The sequence below is a fragment of the Heterodontus francisci genome, chromosome 45 (genome assembly GCF_036365525.1).
Source record: "Heterodontus francisci isolate sHetFra1 chromosome 45, sHetFra1.hap1, whole genome shotgun sequence".
In the NCBI taxonomy this organism is placed as follows: domain Eukaryota; kingdom Metazoa; phylum Chordata; class Chondrichthyes; order Heterodontiformes; family Heterodontidae; genus Heterodontus; species Heterodontus francisci.
Genome location: NC_090415.1, coordinates 11,048,287 through 11,072,380, shown reverse-complemented (window position 1 = coordinate 11,072,380; position 24,094 = coordinate 11,048,287). Strand labels below are relative to the sequence as shown.

Genomic DNA, 24,094 nt, shown 5'->3' with positions numbered 1-24,094 from the left:
TTCATCAATGACCTTCCTTCAATCATAACGTCAGAAGTGGGGATGTTCACTGATGATTCTCCAATGTTCAGCATGATTCGTGACACCTCAGCTACTGAAGCAATCCGTGTCGAAATGCAGCAAGACCTGGACATTATCCAGGCTTGTGCTGATAAGTGGCAAGTAACATTCGTGCCACACAAGTGCCAGGCAACTACCATCTCCAACAAGAGAGAATCTAACCATCTCCCCTTAACATTCAATGGCAATTAGCATCGCTGAATCCCCCACTATCAATATCCCAGGAGCTACCATTGACCAGAAACTGAACTGGAGTAGCCATATAAATACCGTGGCTACAAGAGCAGGTCAGAGGATAGGAATCCTGCGACGAGCAAATAACCTGCTGACTCCCCAAAGCCTGTCCACCATTTACAAGGCAGAAGTCTGGAGTGTGATGTAATACTCATCACTTGCCTGGATGTGTGCAGCTCCAGCAACACTCAAGAAGTTCGACAGAATCCAGGACGAAGCAGCCCACTTGATTGCCACCCCATGCACAAACATTCACTCCCGCCACCACCGACACACATCAGAGCAGTGTGTAACATTTACAAGATGCACTGCAGCAACGAACCAAGGCTCTTTAGACAGCACTTTCCAAACCCGCGACCTCTACCAACTAGAATCTCAAGGGCAGCTGATGCATGGGAACACCACCACCTGCAAGTTCCGCTCCAAGTCACACATCATTCTGACTTAGAATTATATTGCTGTTCATTCACTGTCACTGTGTCAAAATCCTGGAACTCCCTTCCTAACAGCACTGTGGCTGTACCTACCTCACATGGAGTGCAGCAGTTCAAGAAGCCATTTCACCACAACCTCCTCAAGGGCAGTGAGGGATGGGCAATAAATGCTGGCCGAGCCAGCAACACCCACATCATATGAATGATTTTGAAAAAAAGTGTGTGGTGGTGTTCTGGAACTCACTGCCTGAAAGGGGAGTTGAGGCATAAACCTTCAACTCATACAAAAGAGGTCTGGATATGCATCTCAAGTGCCGTAATCTGCGGGTTACGGACCAAATGCTGGCAGCTGGGATTAGAATAGGTGGAATTCTTTTCGGCTGGCACAGACACGATGGGCCAAGTGGCTTCTTTCTGTGCCATAAAATTTCGATGCTTCTATGATTCTAAGTGAATACATATCTCTCTATCTCACCATCCTCCAAGCCTCTCCCCCAATCCAGATCTTTCTCTCTCTCTGCCTTTTTCTCGCTATTGATGCTGTCTCTCTCCCTCTGCCTTTGGTGCTGTATCTATGTTGGAGATACAGTTACTGAGTGTTATATGTATGCATTCTATTGGAGAACTGATAGTCTCTCTCTCTGAATATTCAGGTGAAGGTGAAATACTGTTATTCTGTGTGAAAGGGACACACAGTTGGAAATTGTAAGACTGAAACGGTCTGTCTCCCTCCCTCTCTCACCCCTCTCTCTCTTTCACTCTCCCTCTCTCTGTCGCTCTGTTGTTGTATATGAAAGAGGAATGAAGTTATTGAGCGTGTTATGGATACGCTGAAGAGACGTACGGTATTGGAACAGTGAACACGCCACCGGTGCCGCAGGTGAGACGGTCACTGTCACTTCTCCGCTCGGATGTTCGAATCTGACGGTGTATTTATCCATCTTCAGTCCTGAAACTAAGCACGGAGAGAACCAGCCTGTCACTGCCTGGAACAAAATAAAAACACTGTGTATGAATGTGGGATTATTGTGCAACTGGACGTCTCTCCTTGAGAATGGGATGTCCAGGACACCGAGAAAAAAATATGGATGGAATGTAGGGACAGACAGGGCATAATTTGTATTTTCACCGTCAGGAAACATGTTTGTGTGTGATCAATATAATAACATCAAAGCCGATATTGGTTTGAACAGATTCAAAGCTGTGATTGGCTCTTGCCGTCGAACCTGATAAACAGACAACATTCGCAGCGCCAGTCTCAGAGTGTTTAACACTTACTGAGTCTAGAAAATGCAAATACCCGCCGCGAATCCGCAGAACAGGCCGAGCGGAGGGGAAATCCTGTCCTGGAAACGCTAAATTTAACGAACAGTTCGGCCTGAGATTGTGTGGATGTGAATATTGTGGAAGAGAGTGTATTAAAGGGACGGGCGCGTTAGTCTAATGCCACTGTGTTTGTGGGTCTGGTCTCATCGCCGGATTTCCGAGTCCCTCTTGTGTAAAATGACAAGATTTTCCAGTCAAAGAAGCACTTTGCTCCCCTTCTAATCCTCAATGTGGGAATTCAGTGTTGTTTGTTTGTTTATTTCAAGATTTTAGTCGAAAAGTATGGAACATGTCAGCGATCGGCTGAGAGAGAGTCATCAGTGCAGCAATGAAACGGGTTTCAGTCGAAAATGGAGTCTTTACTTCAAGTGAAACCTTTGTGACAGCAAACATTCTGATGTCAGAGACAGGAAGGATCTAGCCTGGGACTCTGGAATACCCGAATTTCAGTGGAATTGGAGAGTTTAGGACCAGAGAGAAACACAGAGAGGCAGCAGGAGCCGGGTGCTGACAGCAGGTTGTCTCCGCCCCGTCCGCTCACTGCCTTTAAGTTGCTCAGTGCCGCCACCACCAGCTTCATTTCTGACCCAGTTCTGACCGACAGAGAGACTTTGTGCAGATTCCTGGACATGACCGATACTGCAGCCGCCGAAACGGCTCCTCCAGCCGCCGCCGCTCAAGTCAAGACTCCCAAGAAGAAGAAGGCGGCTCCTCGGAAGGGGTCAGGCGGTCCCAAGTTGGGCGAGCTGATCCTCAAGACTGTGGCGGAATGCAGTGTCCGCAGTGGGATGTCACTGCAGGCAATAAAGAAGGCTCTGCGTGTTAAAGGTGTCGATGTGGAGAAGAGCAAGTTCCAAATCAAGCAAAGTATCAAGCGGCTTGTGGCGAAAGACTTCCTGGTGCAGACGAAGGGCACGGGGGCCTCCGGCACCTTCAAAATCGCGAAACAGGAAAAGAAGGGAAATGTGGTGAAGAAGATTAAGACAGGAGCAGCCAAGAGATCTTTAGTGAAGAAAACAGCTGCCAAGAAACAGATCACAAAGAAAACAGCCAAGAAATCCCCAGGGAAGAAAATAGTCGCCAAGAAAGTGAGCAGCAAGAAGACAGCAGCCAAGAAAGTGAGCAGCAAGAAGACAGCAGCCAAGAAAGTGAGCAGCAAGAAGACGGCAACGCCAAAGAAGGCGGTAAAGAAAGCAACGCTTCCAAAAAAATCTCCAGCGAAGAATGCCAATAAAACCAAGAGGGCCACGGGCGGAAAGCCGCCCAAGAAAGTTCAATCATCAAGGGGCGGGAAGAAGCCGAAAGCAGCAAAGGCTCAGAAAGCAGCCCCTGGAAAGAAGTGAAACAGCACGGGAAACTTGTAGACATCTGAACCCAAAGGCTCTTTTCAGAGCCACCCACGTCTCTCAGGAAAGAGCTGATCCCCCGATCAAATGATCCCTGTCCCGCAGTCGTGTGCACATTTCACCTAGAAATGATTTGAAGTAAATCCAGGTTCCCTGGTGACTCTCAACCCAGCCCTTCCTCACTCTCTGTAACAAATCAGGGATGTCCGGGCCTCACTGTACCTGGGTATATGTTCGGTGAAGTCTCAGTTCATGCCCGTTTCAGGGTGACAGCCTGTAACACAGTAACACGGGCGAGATACCCCGCGTCACATCTCAAACCCCAATACATGATTTTGTATAATTCAGCTGGGGTTCGGTTTCAGTAAACTGCTCAATCCGTCTGGGAGGAGAGGTGTGCGGAAACAGGTTGACTTGTGATCGGAAGCACTGCACTTAGGCTTGTATTTTACTAACTTTTAATTGTTACAGATCCGTATTTAGACCGCCGGTTTTTGTTATCATTGGTGACAAAGGCCGAATCTCCATGTTTTATGCTGAGCTCTAATGTCGAGAATTGTTTTTTGTTTGAATTGGCGGTTCGAGCAAGTGGGAGGCGGAGCGAGAGGATCAAAGACATTTCTCTGCTCTGTCTATCACTCAGTTTCCTCCAGACCCGCCTCTGGCTCTCTGTCTCTTTCTCAGTCAGGTCGGGGCAGGCTGTATAAAAAGGCAGCAGAAACTACTCGTTTCTCATTCAGAACTAGGTTTGTGTAAAGAAGCGTCATGACAGGAAGAGGTAAAGGAGGCAAAGGACTGGGCAAAGGCGGAGCAAAGCGGCACCGCAAAGTGCTTCGTGATAACATCCAGGGCATCACCAAGCCAGCAATTCGCCGCCTGGCTCGCCGTGGCGGAGTGAAGCGCATCTCGGGTTTGATCTACGAGGAGACCCGCGGGGTGCTGAAGGTTTTCCTGGAGAATGTGATCAGAGATGCGGTCACCTACACTGAGCACGCCAAGCGCAAGACGGTCACCGCCATGGATGTGGTGTACGCTCTGAAACGCCAGGGCCGCACTCTCTATGGATTCGGCGGCTAAACAAATCGACCTTGTCTACCAAAAACAAAAGGCTCTTATAAGAGCCACCCAAAACCTCATATAGAGATAAGTGACCTTGAAACTGCAGCGGGGATGTCTTGGGATGTGAAATTGTTGTAGCTCATCCAATGTTATGTGGACTTTATCAGATCAGTATTGGGTTGCATTTGATCATGTCCATTGCCGACCTGAACTGCCGGTAAAGATGTGGAAACGGATTTACTCCCGTTGGAGTAAGAAATGGCTGGAGCTTTATTCCCGCCAGAGACCGAACAGGGAATGAATCCCAATTCAAACCGTGTTGGAAGACACAGAGGGGGATCCAGGGCGGAAAAAAATCACGCTAAAAGCAGAGATTTTATAATTGTTCCCGCCGAATTAGGTTTTATTTAATCTTTGAGTAGTTTGCTAATTTGAAATTGGCGGGCTTTTTGAAATTGATGAAATTTCAGTTGCAGTTCAACCAATCAGGGAGCAGCAATTCCCACCGCCCTTTTCCATCCCAGACATCGTTTCAAATTGGATGATGGACGGGGCTTCATCCAATCACAACATTAGGGCGGTCCTTCGACTGTCTTAAATAGGCAGTCCCTGAGCAGCTTCAGCATTAAACCCGACATTGTGTAAGGTTTCCGTTGATAATGGCCAGAACCAAGCAGACAGCGCGCAAATCGACCGGAGGGAAAGCTCCCCGCAAGCAGCTGGCTACCAAAGCGGCCCGCAAGAGCGCTCCAGCCACGGGCGGAGTGAAGAAGCCTCACCGTTACAGACCCGGCACTGTGGCTCTGAGGGAGATCCGCCGCTACCAGAAATCCACCGAGCTGCTCATCCGCAAACTGCCCTTCCAGCGCCTGGTGCGGGAGATCGCACAGGACTTCAAGACAGACCTGCGCTTCCAGAGCTCTGCCGTCATGGCCCTGCAGGAGGCCAGCGAGGCTTACCTGGTGGGGCTCTTTGAGGACACCAACCTGTGCGCCATCCACGCCAAGCGAGTCACCATCATGCCCAAAGACATCCAGCTGGCACGCCGCATCCGCGGGGAGCGAGCCTAAACTGACCCTGCCCGGAACTGAGTTCGGCATCAAATACCACAACGGCTCTTTTAAGAGCCACCAAATCGACAAAAGAAAGAGTTGTGATCTCTTGTTCATTCCAGCACATAAACGTCTCAGAAGGTTTTGATCACTTATTTACTCAAAGCCGGGAGACACAATTACTTATATCTGCATCCGGTAGCTGGAGATTTCATGACGTGACAGTTGTAAGATCGAGAGTCGCGATACCAATGTGCACAGCGCATTTTAATAGACCGGCGATCGTTTTAGGACTGAACAAATGTTTGTGGTACATAAAGGGTAGAATGGTAAAAGTGCCTTTCCAATAGGGTCTGAGGGAATTAGAATGCATTTCATCTGATGAGCAACTAAATGCCAAAATCCAGTACACTTCATTCCAACACAAAACAATGATAACAGTGTAATATTACAGTCTTTCAGACAGTAACCAGCCCTTTCACAGATAAAGTGGGTGGCTCTGAAAAGAGCCTTTGGGTTCACAGATTCAAGTCAGGCCGCTTCACTTGCCCTTCGTGCTCGGAGCGCTGGTTTTCTTGGGCAGCAGCACGGCCTGGATATTAGGCAGCACCCCGCCCTGAGCGATGGTCACCCCTCCCAGCAGCTTGTTCAGCTCCTCGTCGTTGCGGACGGCCAGCTGCAGGTGCCTGGGGATGATGCGGCTCTTCTTGTTGTCCCGGGCCGCGTTGCCGGCCAGCTCGAGGATTTCAGCTGTCAGATACTCGAGCACAGCAGCCAGATAGACCGGGGCTCCGGCACCCACCCGCTCAGCATAGTTCCCCTTTCTGAGGTGGCGGTGAACACGGCCCACCGGGAACTGCAATCCAGCCCGGGAAGAGCGAGACTTGGGTTTGGCCCGAGATTTCCCACCGGTCTTCCCTCTTCCAGACATTGACACAATCTCACAAACACTTTCACGAAGAATGCTGAGATCCGCCCACATTCCTCCTCCTTGTACCTTCTGGAGGAATGGTGTTGGGGACACTGCTGATTGGTCAGTCAGCACTCGGTGTCATTGTGCTGTACATGTAACCAATCAGAGAGCTGCTCAATTCACCAATCACAAGAAGACAGTGAGTTGAGAGCGGAAAATAAGAGCGCGAAATGGTCAGGCTCCCAACGATATTTCACATTTGAAAAGCCCGCCAATATATTTGTAAAACAAGGAGCGGCATCAATATAGAATATCACATTTATAGGTTATATTGTTTTGCAGAAAACATTGCAAAAACGTTTTCATTTTTTTATTCCACATTTTGTCCCAGATTCGCTTTTGTAAATCCGCCATGTATTCTGCTTTATTCTTTTTCATGATGCAGTCTAACCAGCGGCTGAAAGACTCATTCACAGTATTTTGCAACCGGACACATTTCAGGTCAATCTTCGTAATTATACTGTCTCACTGATTCTAGATTGATCCCTTTTCGTAGGAGACAAAAGCGGAGTATAGATTTTCAGTGTCACGGGTTAGAGACTGAGGGTGCCTAAACCAACGGGGTTTCTTAACAATGTACTTATTCATAAAGATAGCCAAACTTCAACACGGCAACCAAGTAACTGAGAACATCTTTAAATCATGCGTTAAATCAGCTTTCATTTTCGAAATATAGCAAAGGGGCCAAAATGAATCTGCATTAACCTGAACTGATTTAAACAGAGATTTACAACCGCCATCAAAAATTTGCAAAGTATTCATATTAACAGAAAAAAAATTCGATAATCATGATGATGTTGTAGCTATTTCAGAGAAGTTGTGGGTGGCTCTTAAAAGAGCCTTTTTGTGTTTTGGGTGTGTTTCAGTACATTGCGGATATTTACTTGGAGCTGGTGTACTTGGTGACCGCCTTTGTACCTTCCGACACGGCGTGTTTGGCCAGCTCCCCGGGCAGCAGCAGGCGCACGGCGGTCTGGATCTCCCGGGAGCTGATGGTGCTGCGTTTGTTGTAATGGGCCAGGCGGGAAGCCTCACCCGCGATTCGCTCGAAAATATCATTCACAAACGAATTCATGATGCTCATGGCCTTGGAGGAGATGCCGGTGTCAGGGTGAACCTGCTTCATCACTTTGTACACGTAAATGGAGTAACTTTCTTTCCTGGATTTTCTCCGTTTCTTGCTGCCCTTTGTTGGCGCCTTCTTCTGAGTTTTCTTGGCGCCCTTCTTGGAAGGTGCTGCTGTTTTCTTCTCGTCAACCATGATCACGACCAACTTCAGACGCAGAATAACCGAAATTTCGCTCGGAGCTTGAATTTTATAGGCATCCCCAGAACCCTATGCTAATGAAGGATGGGAGATGACCATGTTCATGATTGGCTGGTTTACAATGATGTCACTGCCTGATGTTGAGTGGCGCAGTGGTTCGCACTACAGCCTCACAGCTCCAGCGACCCGGGTTCAATTCTGGGTACTGCCTGTGTGGAATTTGCAAGATCTCCCTGAGTCTGCGTGGGTTTCCTCCGTGTGCTCCGGTTTTCTCCCATATGCCAAAGACTTGCTGGTTTATTGGTTAATTGGCCATTATAAAATGGCCCCTAGTCTCGGTAGGTGGTCGGGAAATATAGGGACAGGTGGGGATGTGGTAGGAATATGGAATCAGTGCAGGATTAGTATAAATGGGTGGTTGATGGTCGGCACAGACTCAGTGGGCCGAAGGGCCTGTTTCAGAGCAGTATCTCAAAAATATAAGCTATATCTGTCTGATTGGATATCTAAAGTAACCAATCACACTTCATGCCTATCACAGCCACAAACCGACGCAGCAGTCAGATCGTCCAACCCCCTTTGCCCGCCCTTAACCATGACTTTCTGTGTCCCTCTGCCTCTTCAACCATTTCCATTTTGCTGGTACGAACACGTCTATTTTTTCACCCTGTACATATAATTTCTCGACACTTCCATTCCTTATCAGGATGTACCGTCCCTGCTGCACTTCCGTCCATCACCAGGACGGAACCGTCCAGTATAGTTGGGGTCAGACATGGGCAAGTGCAAGCATTGAAGTGCAAGTCCTTAAATCTATGTTGCGTGCCAAATAAGGTTGGTCAGCTGCAGCCACAAGTAACCACATGAAAGATTTATATAGTGGCAATTACATAATTCTGGCTGAAACTAGGCGAGGCATGGGAACTTATTATTACTGGCTACAAATATTCAGCAAGACAGGTCTGAAAAAATATGGAGGGTTGTGGAGTGGAAAGAGTTGATCAAATATAATATGATAACACTGGCAGCGATGATGTTTTTGAGCTGTTAACAAAAGAATCTATTTGGTCATATTTACGGAATATGGCAGGAGGAAATGCATGGACATTCTGGGTCGTGTCATGTTTGTCCTTCCCTGCCGGACATGTGATTGTGGGTTTCATTCTGTGCCTATCAGTATGTGATATTTAACTGTGGCTTTTACTCCGTATTGGGCAATCTATGGTCAATGATTTTGTGATTTAATTCAGTAATTTCAATCTTCAATAGGTGATTCTGTTTTTTCTTTCTTTCTCTGTAACATTCAGTATCTAAGTGGATGATTATGGGTTTTGTTCTGTCCCTATGAGCTTCTGCTGAGTGAGTGTGGGTTTTGCTATGTATCTGTTAATATCTGCTTTTGGAGTCTGGGTGTTTCTCTTTATCTGTCAATTTCTGAATTGTGAATTTGGATTTTAATCTGCACCTGTCAGTTTCTGGTATGAAATGTTGTTTGATTTTGTCTCTGTACCTGTTAGTAAGTGACATTTTTGTGTAGCTTTACACAGCACATGTTAATTGATGACACGTCAGCGTTGTTTTCACTCAACATGTCAGTGTCTGGTTTGGAGCCTCACCTGTGTTCTGTACCCATCAGACATCTTCATATAAGGATGGGTTTTAACCTGTTCCTTTCAATCTGTTGTATGTAAGTACTGTTTATTATCTGTATCTGTAAGTTTCTGATGAATGAATGTGGTCTGTATCACGTCCCTGTCAGTGGTTCATTAAGAGATATTTTACACTGTACCTGCCCGTTCTGATATGTGAGTGTGGGTTGTGATCTACGGCTGGCCGTTTCTGGTATGAGACATGAGCATTGTTTTTACTCTGTGCATGTTAGCCTCAAGTGCAGAAGCTGGGTTTAATAGTACAGCTCACTCTCTGCTGTATGATTATGGATTTTCATCTGGACAAGTTAATTTCTGGTACGGGCATGTGAATTTTATTCTCTATGCCAATTTATGGTATGTGATAATGTGTTCTTTCTGTTCTGTTAGTTTCTGCTGAACTGTATGGTGGATTTGCTTTCAATCTGCCAAGTTCTGCGATGTGAATGTTGGTTTTACTTTGTATTTGTCATCTAGAGTCATAGAGTTATACAGCACAGAAACAGGCCCTTAGACACATTGATGGCCGGCACAGGCACAATCAGTGATCTATTCTAATCCCATTTTCCAGCACTTGGCCCATCGCCTTGTATGCTATGGCGTTTCAAATGTATATCTAAATACTTCTTAAATGTTGTGTGGGGTCCTGCCTCTACCACCCCTTTCAGGTAATGTGTTCCAGATTCCAACCACCATCTGGGTGAAAATGAAAAAACAAAACAATCCTCAAATCCACTCTAAACTTCCTGCTTCTTCCATTAAATCATGGCTGATCTGTTTCTGACTTGAATTCCACACTCCTATCTCCTCCCAGTAATCTTTGATTCCCTTGCCTGACAAGAATCTATCAATACCTGACTGAAAAATAATATATTCAGTGACACCGCCTCCACCACCTTCTAAAGCACTGAATTCCAAAGTCTCACAAAGCTCAGAGGGAAAAAAAAATCTCCTCATCTCGGTCCTAAAAGTGTGACCCATACTTTTAAAGCAGCGCCCCCGATTTCTGAACTCATCCACAAGAGGAAACATCCTTTCCCCATCCACCTTGTCAAGACCATTCAGGATCTTATACACTTCAATCAAGTCTCCCCTCACTCTTCTAAACTCCAGTGAAAACTAGCCCAGTCTGTCCAACCTTTCCTCATAAGACATCCACACATTCCAGGTATCAATCTAATAAACCTCCTGTGAAACACCTCCAACACATTTACTTCCTTCCTTAAATATGGAGACCAAAACTGCACACAGTATTCGAGCTGTGGTCTCACCAAAGCCCCGTATAACTGAAGCATAACATCCTTAGATTAATTTTCAATTCCTGTTGTAATAAAGGATAACTTTCCAATTCCCTTTGTGATTTGCCATACCTGCATACTAACTTTTTGTGACTCAAGCACAAGAACACCTGGATCCCTCTGCACCTCAGAATTCTGCAGTCATTCTCCACAGATACTCAGCAGGCCTGCCAGCATCTGTGGAGACAGAAACAGAGATAACCATTCAGGTCAATGGTCTTTCATCAGAAAGGTCTGTTCTGATCGAAGGTCATTGACCTGAAATGTTAACTCACTTTCTCTCTCTACAGGTGCTGCCAGATTTGCAGATTATTTCCAGCATTTTCTGTTTTCATTTCCACTGTACATCGTATATTCTGGCAAATGAATGTGGGATCAATCTTTAACCTTTGGTTTCTGATCTGTAAATGTGGGTTTTACCGAGCATGTTGTCAGTTACTGCAATGCAAATATCTGTTTTATTCTGGAACATTTTGTTTGTGGTAATTGATTGTGGGTTTTACTCTGCATCTGCCAGTCTCTGTAATGTGAATGTGGCTTTTGTCTGTGCATGATTTGTGAGTATGTGTTTTACTTTCCCTGTATGTTTCTGAATGTGGATTTTGCTATGTACCTCAGTTACTTTATGTGTATATGTTGTATTCTGTTTCTGTGCATCTATGGTGAGTGTAACATTTCCCCTGTATCTATCAGAATCACTCTTGTGAGGATGGTCATTATTCTGTACTTGTTGGTTTATGGTAGTCCTTGATTTACACTTTTACAGTCACTCTCTGATATGCTACTATACAGTTTACTCTGCACTTGTCAGATTCTGCTATGTGATATTGTCTTTTATCTATCTGTCTGTGTCTGGTATCCTATTGCAAGTTTTACTGTATACCCATCAGCTTCTGGTATTTAAGTATGAGGTTCACATTGTATCTTTCATCTTGTTCTGTGTGAATCTGCTTCTGCCTTGAACTGACAGTTTCTACTCTGTGAGTGTACATTTGAAGGGTGCTTGTTAACTTCTGCTAAATAGATGATAGTTTTACTCTGTGCATGTCAGTCACTGCAATGGGAAGTTGGGATTCATGCTGTATCTGCCATTTGATTTATTGATCTCTTCTGGTTTTTGGCTGGCCCAGAGAAGACAGAGGGTGATAGTAGATGGAAAGTATTCAGCCTGGAGCTCGGTGACCAGTGGTGTTCCACAGGGATCTGTTCTGGGACCTCTGCTCTTTGTGATTTTTATAAATGACTTGGATGAGGATGTGGAAGGTTGGGGTAGCAGGTTTGCCGATGACACGAAGGTTGCTGGAGTTGTGGATAGTGTGGAAGGCTGTTGTAGGTTGCAATGGGACATTGACAGGATGCAGAGCTGGGCTGAGAAGTGGTAGATGGAGTTCAACCTGGAAAAGTGTGAAGTGATTCATTTTGGAAGGTCGAATTTGAATGCAGAATACAGGCTTAAAGACAGGATTCTTGGTAGTGTGGAGGAACAGAGGGATCTTGGGGTCCATGTCCATAGATCGCTCAAAGTTGCCACCCAAGTTGATAAGGGTTGTTAAAAGGCATATGGTGTGTTGGCTTTCATTAACAGGGGGATTGAGTTTCAGAGCCGCGACGTTATGCTGCAGCTCTATAAAGCCCTGGTTAGACCACACTTGGAATATTGTGTTCAGTTCTGGTCGCCTCATTATAGGAAGGATGTGGAAGCTTTAGAGAGGGTGCAGAAGAGATTTACCAGGATGCTGCCTGGACTGGAGGGCATGTCTTACGAAGAAAGGTTGAGGGAGCTAGGGCTTTTCTCATTGGAGCAAAGAAGGATGAGAGGTGACTTGATAGAGGGGTACAAGATGATGAGAGGTATAGATAGAGTGGAGAGCCAGAGACTTTTTCCCAGGGTGGAAAGGGCTATCACCAGGGGGCATAATTTTAAGGTGATTGGAGGAAGGTTACGGGGCGATGTCAGAGGTCGGGTCTTTACACAGAGAGTGGTGGGTGCGTGGAATGCACTGTCAGTGCTGGTAGTAGAAGCAGATACATTAGGAACATTTAAGCGACTCTTGGATAGGTACATGGATGATAGTAGAAAGAAGGGTTTGCAGGTAGTTTGATCTTAGAGTAGGTGAAAGGTTCGGCACAACATCGTGGGCCGAAGGGCCTGTACTGTTTAGTTTAGTTTAGAGACACAGCACTGAAACAGGCCCTTCGGCCCACCGAGTCTGTGCCGACCATCAACCACCCATTTATACTAATCCTACACGAATCCCATATTCCTACCACATCCCCACCTGTCCCTATATTTCCCTACCACCTCCCTATACTAGGGGCAATTTATAATGGCCAATTAACCGAGCAACCTGCAAGTCTTTGGCATGTGGGAGGAAACCAGAGCACCCGGAGGAAACCCACGTAGACACAGGGAGAACTTGCAAACTCCACACAGGCAGTACCGAGAATTGAACCCGGGTCGCTGGAGCTGTGAGGCTGCGGTGCTAACCACTGCGCCACTGTGCTGTACTGTTCTATACCCCGTATCCTGAGACTGTGACCCCTGGTTCTGGACTCCCCAGCCATCGGGAACATCCTCCCTGCATTCAGCATGAATCCTGTTAGAATTTTATTGGTTTCTATGAGATCCCCTCTCATTCTTCTAAACCAAAGTAAATGTAGGCCTACTTGACCCAATCTCTCCTCGTACATCAATCCTGCCATCCCAGGAACCAAGGCGAGAACAAAATTCCTAAGATAAAGAGACCAAAACTGCACACAATACGGTGGCACAGTGGTTAGCACCACAGCCTCACAGCTCCAGCGACATGGGTTTGGTTCTGGGGACTGCTTGTGCGGAGTTTGCAAGTTCTTCCTGTGACCATGTGGGTTTCCGCCGGGCGATCTGATTTACTCCCACAGCCAAAGACTTGCAGGTTGATAGGTAAATTGGCCATTGTAAATTGCCCCTAGTTTCGGTTGGTGGTAGGGAAGGTGGTGAGAGGTAGGGAATATGGGATTAATGTAGGATTTGTATAAATAGGTGATTGTTGGTCAAATGGGGTTAATGTAGGATTAGTATAAAAATGGGTGGTTGTTGGTCAGCACAGACTCGGTTGCCCAAAGGGCCTGGTTCAGTGCTGTATCACTCTATGACTCTAAATACTCCAGATGAGTCGCACCAAGGCCTTGTATAACTGCAGTAAGACATCTGTGCTCCTGTACTCAAATCCTCTTGCAACGAAGGCCAACATACCATTTTCCTTCCTAATTGCTTGCTGCACCTGACTGCTTGCTTTCAGCGACTGATGTACAAGGACACCCAGGTCTCGTTGCACCTCCCCCTTTCCCTATCTATCACTATTCAGATAATCTGTTTTACTGTTTTAAAACCAAAGTGGATAAATTCACTTTTATCCAATTTATATTTCATCTGCCACACAGTTGCCTACTCACCCAACTTGTCCAAATCACATTGGAGCCTTTTGCATCCTCCTCAGAGCTCACAATCCCCCCCACAAACCCCACCCCCAGCTCTGTGTCATCTGCAAACCTGGAAATGTTACATTTACTTCCCTCACCCAAGTCTGTAAGATATATTGTGAATAGCTGGGGCTCAAGCACAGTATCCAGCAGTACCTCACTGGACCCTGCCTGCCACCCAGAAATATACCCATTTATTCCTACTCTGTTTCCTGTCTGTCAACTAATTCCCAATCCCTGCCAGTATATTACCCCCAATCCCATGTGCTTTAATTTTGCACACTAACCTCTTATGTGGGACCTTGTCAAAAGCCTTCTGAAAATCCAAAGGCACCACATCCACTAGTTCTCCATTATCGAGTCTGCTAGTTACATCCTCAAAAAATTCCAGTGGATTTGTTAAGCATGACTTCTCTTTCGGAAAACTAGCACATCCTTTATAATAGACTCCAGCATTTTCCCCACTACTGATGTAAGGTTCATTGGTCTGTAATTCCTTTTTTTCTCTCTCCCTCCTTGTTTTAAATAGTGAGGTTACATTTTCCACCCTCCAATCTGTACGAACTGCTCCAGAGTCTACAGAATTTTGGAATATCCGGTACTTCATATGTACCTCAGGCATTGTGGTGACAACTCTTTGTTTCACACATTAATGTATCAATATGTGTTTACTTGTGTTTAATATAAAATATGGATTAACAATGTTTTATTGCTGTAGATTTTATTCAATTCTTGTTTGTGAGTTGTAGCTTTTTATTAAATTTGTATCTCTGCAAAAGCAATTGTGAATGACAATCTTTCAATTTTAGAGTATGACCTGACATGTAATGTCAAATTCCATCGGTTTGTAGTAAATGAACTAATCCTGTATGTTTTTGTCTGACCCTTAGTGACATGTTTACACTGGTGTGTAATTTGTAGCTCAGTTTATATTGTGGGGTATGTTATTGGGATTCATTCTGTAGCTTTCAATCAGATACATTTTGTCTGTTCTGTTTAAGATTTGGTATTTGAATTGTAGCCAAGGTGACACAGTGTATTTAAATCAGATAATGTGTGTGTTTTTGGACTGTGATTCATGTATCTACCAGTCAGTTGGAGAGAAATAGAAACAAATACTATCTCTATGCTCTGTTTGACTATTGGATTGATAATGTGTCTCTTTGGGATCAGTCTGGTTCTGACTACTTCTTTTGTTTGTTCCAGTGGAAATGACGACCTGACCGTGTCACTGTGCTTTGTGACTGATACTGTACCTAATATGTGTTGGAACGAGCTGGAGGTACTTTTCCATCTATTGATGAGTCATGACTTTCGTTCTGGTTCCTTCAAGTGTTTGCCTGGCAGAAAAAAAAGGTAACTCTTACACTTGAAGTACAGGTGAGTGAGAAGACACAAAAGTGATCAATGTAATATTTTCAATAATAATCATTCTGAGCAATCACAAAAGGAAAGTTCACACATAAGCAGTGTCAGTGTCTGAGTCCACTGCAGTACTGCAGCACTCTGCTTCTGTTTCCCAGGTATTTGGAGCAGTTTTACAGCAATTTTGTGACATTCCGAAACAACCCATGCCCAGCACTGCTCAATGACTCGGACGACTCAATAGAGAAGTGACATTTGCACAAGCCAGAGTTCTATTTCCATGTCCAATTGTTCAATGGACAAGAAGTAATAACTGTTTAAAAAAGTGTCCTTAATCTCCTCACCTGATCCTGCAATAGACAGTCTTTGAAAATCTGCCGTGTCTTCATTATTCAGCCATTTTTTTTTCGCCATTCATAGAGATATACAATACCTGAACAGGCCCTTCAGCCCATCGAGTCCATGTTGACCACCAACCACCCATTTATACCAATCTATATTAATCCCATTTCTACCTCTAAAGTCCCCACTATTCTCCTGCAACATACCTACACCAGGGGCATTTTTTTTTTTGCAATGGCTAGTTTACCTATCAATATACAAGTCTTTGGCATGTGGAAGGAAACCAGAGCACCCAGCGGAAACCCATGCAGTCACAGGGAAACCTTGCAAAATCCACACAAGCAGTACGAAGAACCGGACCAATGTCACTGGAGCTGTGAAGCTGCAGTACTAGTCACTGTGCCACTCTGCCACCCAATTCACTATCCACAACAACAAACAGTGAGATATTGAATCCAAACCAGGAACATTCATTACAGTTTGGAGAGAGAAATCAGAAATGATTTTGAAAAGGGAGTTCATCATATTCTGTCTCTCTCTCCCTGTCCAAACAGTGCCCGAGAAAGACCTCTCCCTTTCCCCTGGCTCACTCCATGTTCCGGGTCCAGTTCCTGCTTCACAGTGCATATTACAAACAGTCCCCCAGTCCTGCTGAATTAGCAGAAGTAGACCATTCAGCCGCTCGAGCTTGCTCCGCTATTCAATTTGTTCTTGGCTGATCAATTTCTGAGTTGAATTCCACACTCCCATCTATGCCTGATAATCTTTGATTCCCTTGCCTAACAAGAATCTATCTACCCCTGCCTCAAAAATATTCAATTACCCCACCTCCACCACCTTCTGAGGCAGAGAATTCCAAAGTTGCACAACCCTCGGAGAGAAAACAAATCTCATCTCAGTCCTAAAATGGCGACCCCTAATTGGAAAACAGCAACCCCGAGTTATGAACTCATCCACAAGAGGAAACATCCTTTCCCCATCCACTTGTCAAGACCATTCAGGATGTTATACACTTCAATCAAGTCTCCCCTCACTCTTCTAAACTCCAGTGAAGAAAAGCCCAGTCTGTCCAACCTTTCCTCATAAGACAACCCACTCATTCCAGGTATCAATCTAATAAACCTCCTGTGAAACGCCTCCAACACATTTACTTCCTTCCTGAAATATGGAGACTAAAACTGCATGCAGTATTCAAGATGTGGTCAATAACCTTTGCACAATAACCTTTCATGTGGCACCTTGACAAAGGCCTTCTTGAAAACCAAATACTGTATGTCAATGGGCTCTCCTTTATCCCCAGTGCATTTTCCTCCTTGAAAGAACTCGAACACTTTGGTTAACCATGATTTCCCTTTCACATAGCCATGCTGAACATTTCCAATGACCTTGTGTTTTTCTAAAGGCCCAGCTATAGCCTCCTTAATGATCAATTCTAATGCCTTCCCTGAATCAGGGGTCAAGCTAACTGGCCTATAGTTACCCAATTTCTGCCTCCCCACCTTCTTGAATAGAAGGGATATATTTGCTACTTTCCAGTCTGATGGAACCTTTCTAGAATCTAGCGAATCTTGAAAAAATAACGAGTCAACTATTTCAGCAGCCATAACTTTAAGGACCCGAGGATGAAGCCCATCAGGACCCAGAGACTTGTCAGCCAGCAGCTCCATCAGTTTATTCAGTACCACTTCTCTGGTGATTGTAACTTCACCAAGTTCCTCTCTTCCTTCCACCTCCTGATTAACTGCTATTACTGAAATATTTTGTGTATCCTCTAGTGAAGACAGAAGCCAAATATTTGTTCATTTCAACCACCATTTCCATATTATCTACTATTAACTCCCCATCCTCATTCTCCAAAGGACCAACACTCACTTTACTTATACTTTTCCTTTTTAAATACCTATGGAAACTCTTGCTATCCGTTTTTACATTTCTAGCTAGTTTGCTGTCATAATCTAATTTATTTTCCCCTGATTAACCTTTCAGTCATTCTCGGCCATTCATTATATTCTGACCAATCATCTGACCTGCCACTCGTCTTTTTTCTTAAGGTTGAGGCTATCCTTAACTTCTTTAGTGAACAATGGATGGTGGGTCCTCCCCTTGGAATTTTACTTTACTGGAGGAATATACTTCCTTTGAGCATTCAGAAAGACCGCCTTAAATGTCTGCTACTGCTTCTCTATTGATTTATCTCCTAGCCCAGTAACCCAGTTCAATTCAGCTAGCTCAGCTTTCATGCCCTCATAGTTGTCCTTATTTAAGTTTAAAATACTAGTCTTAGACCCACTCCTCTCAATTTCAAACTGGACGCAAAATTCTGTCATATTGTGGTTGCTGCTACCTCGAGGTCCCTTGACACTGAGGTCATTAATTAATCCTGTCAAATTACACAATACCAAATCTAATATAACCTGGTTCTAGAATGTACTGCTCAAAGAAACTATCTCAAAAGCATTCTATGAACTCTTCGTCCAGGCTGCTATAACCAATCTCATTTTTCCAGTTTATATGTTGAATAAAATCCCCATTATTATTTCCATCCCTTTATCACAAGCACCCAAAATTTGTTCTTGTATACTTCATCCTACATTGTCATTATTGCTCGGTGGCCTGTACACAACTCCCACTAGTGACTTCTTTCCCCAACTATTCCTCATTGTCACCCAAACCGATTCTACATCCTGATCTCCGGAACCAAGGTCATCTCTAACTATTGTACCAACGCCATCCTTGATTAACAGTGCAACCCCTTCACCTTTATCTAACTTCCTATTCTTCTTGAATGCTGTATACCCCTCAATATTCAGGACCCAACCATTGTTGTCTTGTAACCATGTCTCTGTAATGGCTATTATATCATATTGATTTACTTCAATGTGCACTATCTGTTCCTCTACCTTGTTATGAATGCTATGTGCATTCACATACAGAGCCTTATATTTTTGTTATCTTTCTAACACCTCGTGTTGACTGTTGCTGTGTTCTTCGGTTTTTTTCTCTCTGTCCCTTCCGCCATTCACTGGTCTTCATTTCCCATATTACTATTCTGCTCTCTTACCTTGACTCTACACCTTGATTTGTTGCACCTACCCAAGATTGATCCCTCTACCCCTTTGTTTCGTTCAAAGCCCTCTCTGCTTCCCTAGTTATGCAGTTTGCCAGAACACTGGTCCCAGCATGTTTACCTCTCAATTCCCTCGTCTACAATTTATCTCTGTCAGTTTCTGATTTTGAGTGTGAGTATATCTGTACCTGTTTTATGTGAGAACCGTCTTATTCTGTATCTTTCAGATTTTGCTGAGTCTGTGTGTCTGGCTTGTACTTTGTCCCCATGAGTTCAGAATATGTGAGTGTGGATTTGACCGTTAATATTCCATTCTTGGGAATATGAGTGGGGGTTCACACTTCATCTTTGAGTGTCCAGTTAGGCCAATTTAAGGTTTAACCTGTGCCCTTAAATTTCTAATGTGTTGCTGTGGTTTTTATCCTGTCGCTGTCAATATCTGTTGCAAGAGTAAGGGGTACATTCTGGTTTTTGATTGTGGATTTTTCACCACATCTCTACATTGTCTCGGATGTGAATGTGATTTTTAATCTCTACATGCCAGTTTCTGACATATGGCTCTGAGGTTTAATTTGTACATGTCATTCTCTGGTATGTGACTGCCAATTTTATTCTGAACCTCTCAGTTTCTTTTACCTGTGTGCGAGTTTTAGTCGGTATCTGTCAGTATCTGGTATATGAATCTTCTTCCTTATGCGTATGTTTTGCTCTGTATTTGTCAGTGTCTGAAGTGCCAATTGTCAGGTTTTCTTTGTACCTGTCACTCTCTGTTATGCATCACAGACTTTCCCTCTCTAACTGTAAATTTCTTACAATTCCCTATGGATTTCACTCTGTGTCTGTCAGTCTCTGGTAGTTAAGTGTGGTTTTTATACTTCATCTCCTAATTTCTGATATGTGAATGGAGATTTTAATCTGTACCTTTTGGCTTCTAGTGTGTGAGTCTGTGTTTCAACCTGTATCTACCAGTTTCTCATATGTGAGGGAGGCATTTATTCTGTACCAGTTACTTTCTGAAATGTGTGAAGATTTCAATCTTTTCCTGTCAGTTTCTGGTATGTGAATGTGGGTTTATTCTGGATCTTTCAATCTTTGGAATTTGAGTACATTCTTTATCCTATACCTTTTTGCTTCTGTTAAGTGAATGAAGGATTAGATCTGTCCCTGTCCATTGATAGTAAATGAATATCTGTTTTAGTCTATACCTGGCAGTTTATGGTAAAGTAAGGTGGTTTATTTCTCGACCTGCCAGATTCTGATGTGTGACTGTTGTTTTATTCTGCACCTGTTATTTTCTGTGATATGAATCTGGTTTTTGATCTGTACCTGTCAGTTGCTGTTACTTGACAGAGTTTCACTTTGCACCTGTTGGTTTCTGGTATGGGAGTCTCAGTTTTAATTTGTAACTGTAAAGTTAAGGTATGACAGTGTGGGTTTATTCTGTATCTTTCAAACTCTAGTGTGTGATATGGGTTTTTTTTTCTCTGAATCTTTCGATTTCTGGTCTGTAGGTTTGTGTTCTTATCTGCATCTTACAGTTCCTTATAGGTGTCTGTGTGCTCATTTCCTTTTTCTGCAGCAATCAACGTCTGCTATGTGAGTATGTGTAATGTGTGAAGACCAAGGCAAAATATTGGTATAAATTATTTGCCATTTCCCTGTTCCCCATTATCAGTTCTCCAGTTGCATCCTCTGAGGTCCCCTCACTCACTTTAGCTACTCTCGTTCTTTTTATATACCCGGAGAAGCTCTCGCTGTTTGTTTATATATTTCTTGCCAATTTACTGTCAGAATCAATGTTCCCCCTCTTTATTCACTTTTTAGTAATCCGTTGCTGATTCCTAAAATATTCCCAATCCCCTGGCCCACCACTAGTTTTTGCCTCTTGGTATGCCTTCGTTTTTGATTGGATATTCTCCTTGGCAGCATTTATTAACCACAGATGGTTCATCCTTCTCTTTTTGACTGGGATAAATTTTTGCTCAGCATTATGAAATATCTGTTTAAATGTCTGCCACTGCTCATCCACTGACCTTCCCCTTAGTCCATTTTCCCAGCCCACTTTAGACAACTCTTTCTTCATACCACAGCAATTGCCCTTGTTTAATTTGAGGACACTGGTTTGAGACCCGAGTTGCTCGCCCTCAAACTGAATTTGAAATTCTACCATGTTGTGATCACTACCCCATAGAGGATCCTTAACTACAATATCTCTTGTTAATCCTATCACATTACACATTACTAGATCCAAAATAACCTGTTCCTGGGTATGTTCTGCAATATATTGATCGAAGTAACAGTCCCTGCTGCACTCTACAAATTCACCTTCCATGTTACCTCTGCCAATCTGATTTGTCTGGTCAATATGCAGATTAAAATCATTCGTGACTATTGTAGCACCCTTCTTACATGGCTCCATTATTTCCTGATTTATACTTTGTCCTTCTGTGAGACAGCTCTTCGGGATGACTCCCACCCGTGACTTCTTCCATTTGCTATTCCTTATTTCCACCCAAACCGATTCCACATCATGATCTATTGCACCTAATTCACTACTCAACACCGCACTGATACCTTCCTTTATTAACAAAGTTACCCCACCTCCTTTTCCTTTTTGCCTATTTTTCCAGAACATTGTATACCCTTGAATATTGAGTTTCCAGTCTTGGTCACCCTGCAACTACGTCTCTGTAATAGCTATCAAGTCACATTCATTTAGTTCTATTTGTGCCGCCAACTGATCTATCTTGTTACAAATGCTGTGTGCATTCAGATAAAGAGGCTTTGACTTTTTATCATTATTATTCATTCTGGTTCTAATTTCTGCTCAACTCTGCTGCTTATATTAGCTGCACCTTCCTGTCATACTTTGATTACCATTTGCCTCTTCACTACTCTGTACCTTTGTTCTCTCGTTCCTTTTTGATTTTTTAAACTTCCCTTCAATTGAACGCCACCCCCCACCCCACATTAATAAATTTAACGCCCTACCTACAACCTAGTTATATGATTCGCCAGGACATGGGTCCCAGCATGGTCCAAATGAAGCCTGTCCCAGTGGAACAGCTCTCTCCTTTCCCAGTACTGGTGCCAGTGCCCCAGGAATTGGAACCCATTTCTCCCACACCAATCTTTGAGCCATACGTTTACCTCTATAATCTGATTTACCCTACACCAATTTGCACGTTGCTCTGGTAGCATTCTGGAGAGTATTACCTTTCTGGTTCTGCTTTTTAATTTAGCCCCGAGCTGCTCATAGGCCCTGAGCAGAACCGGATTCCTTGTTCTACCTATGTGGACCAAGACAGCTGGATCCTTCCCCTCCCACACAAGTTACTCTCCAGTCAAGAAGAGATGTCATTAATCTTGGCACCAGGTCGGCAACACAGCCTTTGGGACTCCCTGTTATTGATGCCAGAGAATGGAATCTATTCCCCTAAATCTGCAATCCCCGATTACTCATCCCCCCACTTGAATAGCGCTCTGAACCACGGTGCTGTGGACAGTTGGCTCATCCTCCCTGCAGCCTGTGCCCTCGTCCACACAGGGAGCAAGAAGCTCATACCTATTGGATAAGGGTTAAGGATATGTATACGAATGTGGGCCACATTCAGGACTTTCAGTCTCTGATCCTGTGTGTGAATGTCGGGTTTATTCTGAATTTGATGTCTCTGGTACTGAATGTGTGTTTGGAATGCATTCCTTATGTGTCTGTCTATGGGGGAGTATGTAAGTGTGGGAGACATTCTGTATCTGCCAGTATCTCTACTGTGCACACAGGATAGACACATTCAATATATGTAAGTTACTGATACTGTGTCTGTATACGTGATTCATTCTTGATCTGAGAGGCTCTGGCACCCTGTTTGACTGGAGGATTCACTCTGCATCTATGTGCCTTTGTGCTGTATGTGAGTTGAGATTCTGCTGTATTCAGGACTTAAGGTGTATCTCAGGCACTGTGTTGGCAACGCTTTGTTTAACTCATTAATGTATCAATATGTGTTTAGTTGTGTTTAATTTAAAATAAGGATTAACAATATTTTATTGCTGTAGGTTTTATTCAATTCTTGTTTGTGAGTTGCAGCTTGGTATCCAATTTGTAGCTCTGCAAAAGCAATTATGAATGACGATCTTTCAAATTTAGAGCATGACCTGATTTGGGGCGGCACAGTGGCGCAGTGGTTAGCACCGCAGCCTCACAGCTCCAGCGACCCGGGTTCAATTCTGGGTACTGCCTGTTTGGAGTTTGCAAGTTCTCCCTGTGTCTGTGTGGGTTTCCTCCGGGTGCTCCGGTTTCCTCCCACATGCCAAAGACTTGCTGGTTGCCAGGTTAATTGGCCTTTATAAATTGTCCCTAGTATAGGTAGGTGGTAGGGAAATATAGGGACAGGTGGGGAAGTGGTAGTAATGTAGGATTAGTATAAAATGGGTGGTTGATGGTCAGCACAGACTCGGTGGTCCGAAGGGCCTGTTTCAGTGCTGCATCTCTAACTAACTAACTATGTAATGTCAAATTCCATTGGTTTGTAGAGAATGAATTAATCGTGTATGTTGTTGTCTGACCCTTAGTGACATGTTTGGACTGCTGTGTAATTTGTATCTCAGTTTATATTGTGGGGTGTGTTATTGGGATTCATTCTGTAGCTTTCATTCAGATACATTTTGTCTGTTCTGTTTAAGATTTGATATTTGAATTGTAGCCAAGGTGACACAGTGTATTCAAATCTGATAATGTGTGTGTTTTTGGACTGTGATTGATGTATCTACCAGTCAGCTGGAGTGAAATAGAAACAACTCCTATCTCTACTGCTCTATTTGACTATTGGATTGATAGTGTGTCTCTCGACCTTGGAATCAGTGTGGGTCTGACTACTTATTTTGTTTGTTACAGTGGAAATGACGACCTGACCATCTCAGTGTGCTTTGTGAATGATACTGTACCTAATGTGTATTGGAACGAGCTGGATGCACGTTTTCTTCTGTCGAGGAATCACGACTTTCATTCTGATTCCTTCAAGTCTTTGCCTGCAGGAAAAGAAAGGCAACTCTTATACTTGAATAACAGCTGAGTGAGAAGACAGAAAATTGATCAAAGTAATCTTTTCAACAATAAACATTCTGAACAATCACAAAAGGAAAGTCAACGACACAAGTAGT

The 24,094-nt window shown here is 43.9% G+C and overlaps 2 protein-coding genes across 2 annotated transcripts; both read right to left on the bottom strand.

Moving 5' to 3' along the window:
• Positions 1-6,085: 6,085 nt before the first annotated feature.
• On the bottom strand, positions 6,086-6,442 carry LOC137356363 (histone H2A-like; the record flags this gene model as incomplete). Its single annotated transcript, XM_068022250.1, has 1 exon — positions 6,086-6,442. A coding segment is annotated over exon 1 (357 nt), but the record flags the coding sequence as incomplete, so codon positions are not given.
• Positions 6,443-7,302: 860 nt separating this feature from the next.
• On the bottom strand, positions 7,303-7,753 carry LOC137356311 (histone H2B 5-like). The gene has a single exon (XM_068022189.1). The coding sequence runs from the start codon at positions 7,743-7,745 to the stop codon at positions 7,365-7,367; it is 381 nt and encodes a 126-aa protein (XP_067878290.1). The 5' UTR covers positions 7,746-7,753; the 3' UTR covers positions 7,303-7,364.
• Positions 7,754-24,094: the final 16,341 nt, after the last annotated feature.